Source organism: Lathyrus oleraceus, chromosome 1, assembly GCF_024323335.1.
Source record: "Lathyrus oleraceus cultivar Zhongwan6 chromosome 1, CAAS_Psat_ZW6_1.0, whole genome shotgun sequence".
NCBI classification, from domain to species: Eukaryota; Viridiplantae; Streptophyta; class Magnoliopsida; order Fabales; family Fabaceae; genus Lathyrus; species Lathyrus oleraceus.
In genome coordinates, this window is record NC_066579.1 from 446,390,523 (window position 1) to 446,401,061 (window position 10,539).

Consider the following 10,539-nt stretch of genomic DNA (forward strand, 5'->3'; position numbering starts at 1 on the left):
ATTATTGTTACATTTTGTTGCAAGTGCTTTTTGACATGGGACTAGTCACAAAATAGACAAGCATGTGCGGTTTATATATAAGTTGTTATCATAACATGAAAGTGACATAGTGGATCAAAAACATTTGGTAGTGAGTTCAAACCTGATAGTTAATCGGTGTGAGCTATGTGTAAGAAAAGAACAAAACCACGAGGAAAGAATGCTTGTGATGTAGCTAAATTTTTATAACTTCGGTATCACATGAACTACTTTAAAAACGGTCCATTGATCAAACATCAAATTGGAATTATTCAATCACACAATAAATGCAATGTAATTATGAATGCAGGTTCTGCTTAGTGTTTCCATTGTAGGAGTATTTTCATTTCATTTACGTAACCGTACATTCCTGCTAAATACAGTGATATAGCTACTTTTAAGCAATTATGTATTACAGGTGAGATAAACAAGTTCTCTGGTCATAGGAAGTGAAAATTACAACCGAGAATTACACGAATCTGAAAGTTGCTAACTCCAGTTACCTGCCAAAAATAACTAAAACTTGAAGTCCTTCTTCTTCGACTTGCCCTCCTTTTCTTGCATCTTTCTTTTTCTCTTCTTCTCATTCTGGACCAGATAAAGACAAATATTAGATACAAATCATGATGGTAGTTAAAAAACACCAATATGAAGCTTCGTGTAATTTGTAGGGTTATTGATTAACATACTTCTGCAACCATGTCACTGAAATCTTCTCGTTGACTACGCAACTTCTCTTCCTCCCTTGCTTCTTCGTACCTGCATAGCTCCCGCAGAGGTAAGAAATCATTTCAACACAAAAGTAACCCACTCAATAGAAAATTAGATATATGAAAAGAAATTCATACTTCGCAGGTAAAACATTTTCCATGGCTTCCAACTCTTCCGGCAGTAAAGTAACATCCACTTTATCTGACTTCTGACCTTTAAGCAAATCGACCTGAAAGTTCCAAAACCAAAAAGCATGAAACATGCCACCTCTCAAAACAAATATCATTATCGGATATCACAAACAACCCCTTCCCCTAATGTTCCCTCAGAGGAGAAAACTTCTTACCCTTTTAGCACCCGATTTGTCCTGGGTGCCAGTGCCAACCACATAACTACAGATAGGAGAAAAGGAAACATCAGAATTTGTGAAGAAACAAAAAATTATGAAGAGAAAAATGCTACTCAAACACTATATAAAGGTGCTCCAAAATTTGCATACGTGTGTCCAGGTACAAGTAAAGATCCTGCACCAATTTTTTCTTCTTTCTCTTCAAGCACCTTCATAGAAGACCAAAAAATGTCAATTATAAGACTTCAAAACAGAATTAAAAACTGTCAAAAAATGTTCAATGCGAAAAAACATACTTGATAAAGAGGCCTCTCCGGCTCCTTATTTCTTTGTTGCTTCCGTAGGTCAATAACATCAGGTGTCTCCACTCCAGTGGGAGTGCTGGGCAAAATAACACAATAAAAGAGGTAAGAATGAGCTTAAAATGACAGTACATCAAATATAACCCACTTAGTGGGATAAGGCTTGGTGGTGATTGTTGTTATTGATAGCAAACATGGCGGAAAGCCAAAAATTCGCCATAAAATGCCACAGAGCCGCCATCCTTCATAAATTGGCCGTGGGGGTTGTCAAAATCAGACAGCCAATATTTGATAACTTAACACTACCTCCCCCAAACCAAACAACACACACTCAAGCAAAGCATACAGGGGAGAACTACAAGCAGAGAATGGTACAGCAAGACATTTCAATTCGAACGACCTGTTCCATTTACGAGGTTAGTTCATTTTATGTAGTTAATAACAGCATCACCAATGGAGCTCCCCTCATTTGAGTACTCAAGTAGCATTTGTGTGTACACATTAATTAAGAAAAAAGACCTGCTTCAATACTTAATAAGCATCATGCCCCTCCAATAAATTTAGTAAGTGGTGCCCTGCTAATAACACGATCATTACATTTCATCCAAATTTTAAATCATAAACCCGATGTGCGGACCTCACAATAGCAAGAGAATAGCTATAGAAGTACCCTTGCTTAGTATCATTGAGATAGAGACCACAATATGGGTGCCTATTTGACCCCAATGCTTAGTGGGCAAGTACCCATTTAAGCAGCACCATTGTGGATGCTCTAAAACTCCACACAACGAAAGTGGTAAATATTTCTTGAACATAAAAATACTCTGAACCAATACTTTCCTATTATAATTATTGTTAAAAAGAAATGCAGAATGTTGCAAACCAAATTCTACCAAACCTGCTTACAGAGTATAAAGCCTCATAATGGGTAGATTTATGTTTATAAGAAACGGTAAAAAGGATAACATAAACCTTTTTCAATAAACAAACTAATTGAAAGACATCCAATCATGCCAGGAAATTGATAAATGGCTTTTTTCATTTGAGTTAATTTTTCATGAAGAATAGCAATGCCTATTGCAGAAAAAAAATATCAACTAGAAAAATTGAGGTGAGGCACTTCAGAACACCCACACTTTCTTTTGGTAAAATGACACAACCACTCTTCAAACCTACATTACAATTACATATAAAGAAGAAATTAAAATGGTAAAATAACAATACCTTGATAAACTATCAACAGATTGGATACCGTCTTCAAGTTCCTCCTCGTCCATTTCTTCTTCCTCCTCCTCTTCTTCTTCCTCCTCTTCTTCCTCCTCTTCTTCCTCCAAATCACCCCAGTGTTTCGTCTTATCAACTGGCTCCTCCTGCATTATGAGAACATTGAGTAAAATATGAAAAGAAATAACACAATAAAATTGATAACCATAAAAAGTTGACAAGTTATGCAGTTCCCAATTAAAATTTGTAGTTTTTATTTTGTGCCTGAAGAAATTTTTGCATTTTCAACCAACGAAAGGACAGCACCTTATAGGTGAAAAGAGAAGAAATTTTTTACGCCCCTTCCCCCATAAAAAATCACAAAGAAATGGCAATAAGCAATATATATATTTGAAGTTTTGGATAGAAAAGATGATATGATACAATGCTAATTTCGCTTACTTTTTACCTCTGCAATGTCTGCCACAATAAGATAAAGGAAATTAAACTAAAACTAAAGATATGCACAGAAAGAAAAAAAAACATATGCTTCAGAAACACATTCACTCTTGAAACCCGCAAGTGAAGTTAGAAAAAGAGGTGGCTTTGTAAAATAATATTGATAAGAAATTTCCACTCTATTTACAAAGCAGAACTTCCAATTAAACCAAACCTCATAGTTAGGCTGGTCTTGTTGTTGAACACCAAAAACATCTCCATACAGTGGGCGCCCATACTGTTTACATAAAGACAAATAAGCTGGTTAATAAGATAAGGGTGAATCCAAAAACAAACAATAAAACTGTGAATATATGAAAATTTTACTTCATCAACGGGAGGCTTGCCCCAACCACCAGGGTGATAACCAAAACTAGCTCCAGTGGGTATGGGTGCATTCAATCCCGGAATCTTCAGATGGGGGTATGATGGTGGAGGACCATATCTCTGGGGAAAAATTAAACAAGTTTAATATAGACACAGGGACAATAACAGGATTAATGAAACATGCACAAGGCACTGTTTTTACCTGCATATTAATAAGCCATGGAGGAGGAGCACCCTCAGGCATACCAAGAGCTTCTTTCAAGTCATGTGATAACAAGCCAGGTTTCATCTCCCTCAACTTTACCTGCACATCAACAAATGTCATAAAAAATTCAACACAGTAAAAACATATAATGAACTAATGAACAAAATAGTGCAAATACGTCAACAACAATCTAAGTTTTTCCAATCAGGTAGGGAAACAAAATACTACAAATGAGGAAAATACATTTGCAAAATAAATCCAAATAATTTCATTAATATATTTAATATATGCCACTTAATGATTTTATTTAGGATACAAGTTACAACAATCAAAAAAACTCTACAGAAGTAGAAATGATAATTGAAACCTCTCAAATAATGAAAAACTAAAAATTTCAGTATTCCAGTCAACTCAATCATTGGGACAAATACATATTGTTCCACAATGGAGATCAGTTCCTGCTAAGAAGCAGTTATTGTGGTGTCCTAGGAGACAGCTCAATGCTTCCACAAAACCAAAATCAAAATGTAGCAAGAGAGAAATAAGCACAACCAAAGCAGAAGTTACACTGAATCTTTTTCAATACTTTCTAGCATGGGTAATACCTCAAATTCTTTTCCTTCATGATACAACTCCCCAAGGGATGTCAGTTTTGGCTTTGTCTGATACTTAAAAAATGCATCATGAAGAACCTAGCAACCAAGAAGCATAACTATTAGAAGGTAGTAAAATGGTTATAAGTTATAACATGGATTAACAGAAAATCACAAGTGAATCAAATTTTATAAAACACAAAAGAAACCTGGTAGTCTATATCCATTTTTCCCATTTTAGGTTGCATGCGCTCCCTTTGCTTTTGTTTCAACTTTTTACTGTCCTCTTTCTCAATATACGCCTGCATGACACAGATAAAGAGAAAATAATCAGGTAAAGTGATTAAAGAATAAAAATGTATGTATGTAGCATAGAAAAACATCCATGTCATAAAAAGTTTGGTTGTAAGAAAGAAAGTTCAACAGAGGGACACAAGACTATCAACATTCCCATTATTACATATTTATACTGTGCACGGGTTAATAATATATCAATTTAACAGGACCCAACATTCTGTAACTAGCTTATTTTTATATAAGCCGCAATTTAACTTGCTATAACTACAAACAACTTATCAAAACCAACAACTCATCCATCCATGAATCTAAAACAAAATTCTTCACATATAACAACTTCGGAGCTACCTATTTAAATAATGTTGACAAACAAATCATAAGTTCATAATCAGTACTCAACATAAAAACTTCATGCAGTGTTAGCATCTAACAGTACAGAAGAATGCAGTTTCAGGAACACAGATAGTAGCACATAAAATTTGTAAGTAAATTAAATATTCAAACGGATGAATTAAAAAAATTAAATGCAAACAGGTCAGATTACCTGTCTGATTTTCTCAATTCCAGTGGCAGCAATGAAATCAGGAAGCTGAAAGGGTTGTTTTTCAATACCCCGTTTCCCCTGTCAAAACAAGAACATAACTACTGATGAGATGATTAATAACTTGATAAATGTCGACATATAATTAGGCTAAGTAATATTAATATCTATCATAAAAACTGAAGATAAGAGGAATTCAGCCTGAGCATTAAGCACAATGGAAACGCATCTGAAAATTCAAAGTAGAACTATTAGAAAATTTATCATAAAAAATGTCCATTAATATTATGCAAAAATGTCATATATTTTATAAATCCCATCATATAACATAATGCAAGTATGAGCTTCATATTCTCATTCAATACAACAAACAATAAAAATAGCAATGACTCAAGGATGCCCATTTCCAAACACCTACAAGTCCAAGTTTGGTGATTGCCACAGCCGCTCCCCTGCAAGCACCACATACATACATATATAAGAGAAACCTTATCGACGACATTGTTTACACCCTATTCCTACATCACTCATGCAGGGCACAACCATCATACATGCTTGCATCATTAACCTATAATTATCAAGTTAGGATACTGACTAAGCTAAAAAAAAGTTAGGATACTGACTAACCTGCAAAAATTTTCTCTTTTGACACCAATGCCTAGGTACAGGAACAGTATTCCGATAGGATTTCAAAAACACCAGCAACTTTGGATCTGCCGCAGTAGCATCCCAAACCTTAGAAATGAAAAGGAAATTAGGTAATAACATTTGCATAACATAACGGCCTTGAAAGAAGAGAAGACCCGCCAATTTGAAATTAATTGTGCTATATAAAACATTCTTACCTCAACAACATCAGGTCTTGAGCTAACTTGTTTCAGTTCAGCAATTTTCATTCTTCGTTGAAGCTGAACACAAGATTAAACTTATTTAGAATGGATCTCCATATGATTACACTAAACGAAATAAACATGCTAGAATTACTGCACCTTTTTCTTCTTGTTAGATACGCCACCTTTTTCTTTTTGCTCATCTTCGTTTTCTTCATCATCAGAATCAGAATCAGAGTCAGCCTTCTTTTTAGTAGCTGCATTTTCTGCAGCCTCATCATCCTTCTTATCATTTTCCTAGTAGTACAATAGCAAACCTTTAATCTATAAACAATATAACAGAGAAGTTGTAATGAGAAAAGAACAACCAAGAACCAGCTCATTACCTCCGAAGCAGCGACATCAGTGAAAGCAAATTTCTCAAATATTTTTCTAAATTCTTCATTCATGCCTTCATATTGGTCTAAGTTCTCTGCTACATACTCAACTTCAACGTGTTCAACAACCTAAAAAAAAAGATAACTACATAAGTTTGCATACTAAATTGAAATGCTAACTAGCTGAGATATTTCACTAATTCCGAAAACCATGATCTGCTCCGATATTTAATCTAAACACATATAATTTCTGAAATTCTCCACAACAAAGCACAATGGAAGAACTAAAATAACTAGTGCAGTTTAAGAGCTTCAGTATAAACAAAGTATATTGAATAATGTTCCACTACATATTAACAAGCTAAATCCAAATACATAGATTATTTCCTTTCTTTCTACTCTCTAATTCTCTATAACAAATACAAACCCTACATATACAGCTTTCCTCTCTAGCTAGTCTAAAATGAGCTCAAATAAAGTTTGAAAACCCTAATTTCACTGCAACAAAATTCGGAACCAATAAATTTCGCTAGCACCTATCCTTTCCGGCGACAAAAGCATTATCTACTACAAACTTCCAAGCTATTAACAATGAAAATCAAAAGAATCAAAGCTTATGAAAGTAACAAAAGTTAGAAGGATGAAAACCTGCTTCGGATCAGTATTCTCCTTAGCATCGTCACTGTCTTCGTTGGTGTTGGGAGCTGTCTTATCGGAAGCTTTGTTGTTTTTCTTCTGTTTCCGGCGACGGCGACGTCGATCACTCTCCCTCGATTTCTTAACAGGTGCGGCGGATGAATTGGAAGTGGCGGCCACGCCGCCGTTCTGGTTGGCAAGCGTCTCCGCTGGCATGGTTGAGGGTTTTAGAGAAATAGAGAAGATTTTAAAAATGGATTAAGAGAAGTTTGTTGCAGTGTTCAGGGATGGGAAGTATCGGAAGAAAAGATGAAGAAGATGCAGTAAACGCAACTTGATCGGGTGGATATAATGTTTATATTTACCAATACACCGTCTTCAGCAATTTGGAGATCGTTGTTGGGCCATTTGAGCCCGTTGTTTAAGCCCAAAGGTTTTAAGGGTATGATTGAAAAGATTTCCTCCTGCCAACCGCCAATTAAACCTCGCACCCTCCATTGCATATGAAAAAGACAACATTACCCTTGCAAAATCACTTCACTCATTTCTTAAATTTATAGGATTCAAACGGATTTTTGAAAAATTTTGGGCGATACCGAAAATTTCAAAACAGTATGCTTTTTACCATAAAAGTCAAAAAAATTGAGATTTTGTATCGGAAATTCTAAAATTTTCGTTATTAATTATATCAATTTTATCGGAAATTTTGAAAATTCCGGTAGGAAATCCCATTTGATTTCCCAAAAATTTAAGAATTTTTTATAGTTATAAACACTTGGGTTTTTACCGGAAATTCTAAAATTTTCGTTATGGATACAAACTTTATTTTTTATTGGAAATTCTGAAATTTTCGGTAGTTACTATTTTTTTAAAATTTTCCCTTCTTTTGCAGTGAAATATAGAGATATAGACGGCACTATTGCAAGCAGAGCTATCGATAGAGCGACTGACCAGGCTAGGACTGTTGAGGCTTAGTCTTCTCGGATACGGGCTGAACGAGTGGTTCCAATCGGTTTACATCGGAAATGGTTGACTGAGCAGGGTGGATTATGTGCACCTCGTAGAACTCAACTCCGACAAGTAAGATCGGTTGAGTAGCCCAGAGATGAGGTGGCGGATGAGGTGGGAGATGAGGTTGATGTTGGAGACAGGTGATGTTGGGCCTTCTGGTGTTGGGGTACTTGTTGATGATGTGTCGCCGCCTCCTACAACTGATGTCGATGACTAGAAATGTCTTTAGATGATTGCATTTATTATGGATAACCTCATAGGTTTGGCGAACATAGATGGTGAGGTTTATACTGGATTAGCTCGGGCTGCACACATAGCTAGTTGGGGGCTTATTTAGACATCTTTTATATATTATGTATTATTTGTATTATTTGTATATTACTAAGATATATTCATCAGAAAATTGTTTATGACATAATATTTTTTTATCTTTCGTTCATGCTACATCAACATAAACTAACATTTGATGAACAATTACATAACTTAGATAAATTATGATAAATGCGAAAACCTAAACACTAGCATATGATTCTGAATGTTTCATCATCTTCATTTTGTCGTCAATAGACCTTGAAATCTTAGCATCTAACTCGATCAGCTCATTTGTTATCCTACGGCAAAATGATCTCCATGTATCTTTCACATCTTCATCCGTCTTCAACTCAACAAGGTTGTATTTCACCCTCCTGTCGGTATCAATCCAATCTTCACGAAACTCGGTCTTTCTCACATTTATGTTCTGGTATCAGACAACAATTAATTCAACTTAGATGTCAGTCCGGCGAGAGATGTGGGGTCATCTAGAAGTCATAAATCTACGGGAGGTGAAGCTCCGTTGAAGTACACTTTTGTCTTAATCAAAACTTGAAGAAGAGATTTTTTTCAAATGTTTTTATCAAACAATAGGTCAACCTATTTATACAAGTTTGCACTTACTCTAGACAATCACAGTCATCTAAAACTGTCGGCAAAATCCTGAGCGTTTAAAATTTCACACAAATAACCCTACCGGAAATTTTATTTTAGTTGAAATTTTTGGTATATCACCTAGTAAATTTCAAATTTCCTGAATTATTTGGAACATACCGAAAATTGTGAAATTTACGGTATACCGGAAATTTAAAATACATTATTAAAATTTTGTTTGTACCGAAAATTTCATTTTTGTCTACCAAAAATTTCAAACGTAAATTTCATTCAAATTTCAATCAAGGGCAGTTTTGGCAAAAATAAAATATGGGGGGTGTCAAATTAAATGCTCATGATGGAAATATGAGAATATATCTTGTCATCCCAAGTTAACTTAACACCCCTGTATTTTTATATTGGCAAAAATGTTCTTCTCATTATTTATTTATCAAAATTTATATTTGGTCAAAAAAAATCACTTTTGAGAATCGATAAAAAATAAAAAATAAACGGGTAGTTATGTCGAAAAATCTGGTATGAAAATTTTTGAAAAAAAGCAGAATTTATGCAATTTTACCAGATATTTTTGCAAAATTTGGTATTTTCTGAAAAATTATTGCATTTTTATCGCATATTTTAAAAAAAATCCAAAATTTTTTGGAGATTTTTTATCGCATTTTTTAAAAATATGATACATTTATACCTGATTGTTTGAAAAAAAAAGTGGTATTTTTAGGGAAAGTTATTTCTTCTATCGAATATTTTAAAAAATACAGCAAAGATAAAAAAACTTCTGGACATTTTGAAAACTCCAATATACCAGAGTTTTAGCTTCGTGTAAAAAATTCGGTAGTTCAGAATATTTCGTTTGTGCGGTCCAGATCCTAATGGTTCCCCTGCAGATTTTACACAATTTTTACCATTGATGTTATGTGTTTTACTTCCATGTTTTGTTTTTAACATGTTCGACATTTAATAGCCTTTCGGTATGGCTGACATTTATAATGTATTCTTTATATGTTGTAAATGATAAACATTTCCCTCACGAGGTGATATGTTAGTATGGGCATAGTCAATTGGTAAACAACATGGTATTATTGGTGTTACTATTCGTTTTGATACCGAAAATGGGATTGGAGGGAGGAAAGATAAATTATTTATGGGTTGTGAGAGGGGAGGAAAGTATAAAAGGAAGAATTCTTCTGAAGACATTTATAGTATGAACACTACGCCAAATAAGGGAAAAAAGGGCGTTTTTTTTGGCCTATAACAGCGCTTTAAAGCGCCCTCTAATCTGGCGCTGGCATAGGTAAAGACAACGCTTTTTTTCCTGGTGAAAGTGCTCTCTAAAGTGGCTCTTTAAGCCCTTTAAGGGCCACTTTAGAGGGCGCTTTTTAAAGAAAGCGCCCTCTAAAGTGGAAATTTTTAAGGGTTTAGAGGGCGCTTTTACTGGAAAGCGCCCTCTAAAGTGGAAACTTTTAAGGGTTTAGAGGGCGCTTTTACTGGAAAGCGCCCTCTAAAGTGGAAATTTAAAGGGTTTAGAGGGCGCTTATTTTGGAAAACGCCCTCTAAAGTGGGTGGTTATTTAAAAAAAAAATTTAAAAAGCGCTATATTTTTTTATTTATTTTAGACAACCTGTATATTGAAGTAGTACACCTAAAACTGTATAATTTGAAGCCCTTTTTCACACATTGCATTCAACAAGCCTTATATACAACAATCCATACATAT

The 10,539-nt window shown here is 34.6% G+C and overlaps 1 protein-coding gene across 1 annotated transcript; it reads right to left on the reverse strand.

Annotated features, from left to right (window-relative positions):
• Nucleotides 1-335: 335 nt before the first annotated feature.
• On the reverse strand, nt 336-7,239 carry LOC127082329 (uncharacterized). Its single transcript, XM_051022568.1, has 18 exons — nt 6,900-7,239; nt 6,261-6,380; nt 6,034-6,171; nt 5,890-5,952; nt 5,672-5,779; nt 5,048-5,125; nt 4,416-4,508; nt 4,219-4,305; nt 3,611-3,712; nt 3,409-3,528; nt 3,257-3,319; nt 2,605-2,750; nt 1,375-1,459; nt 1,229-1,287; nt 1,076-1,121; nt 867-958; nt 708-777; nt 336-606 (listed from the first exon to the last, which is right to left on the reverse strand). The coding sequence occupies exons 1-18, from the start codon at nt 7,101-7,103 to the stop codon at nt 535-537; spliced, it is 1,746 nt and encodes a 581-aa protein (XP_050878525.1). The 5' UTR covers nt 7,104-7,239; the 3' UTR covers nt 336-534.
• Nucleotides 7,240-10,539: the final 3,300 nt, after the last annotated feature.

Coding starts and splice junctions, on each gene's coding strand:
- LOC127082329 (XM_051022568.1), bottom strand. CDS start 7,103: ATGCCAGCGGAGACGCTTGCCAACCAGAACGGCGGCGTGGCCGCCACT. Junction 3,529..3,610: donor CATGGCTTATTAATATGCAG/GTAAAAACAGTG, acceptor ATTTTTCCCCAG/AGATATGGTCCTCCACCATC. Junction 778..866: donor GAAAATGTTTTACCTGCGAA/GTATGAATTTCT, acceptor GGAGCTATGCAG/GTACGAAGAAGCAAGGGAGG.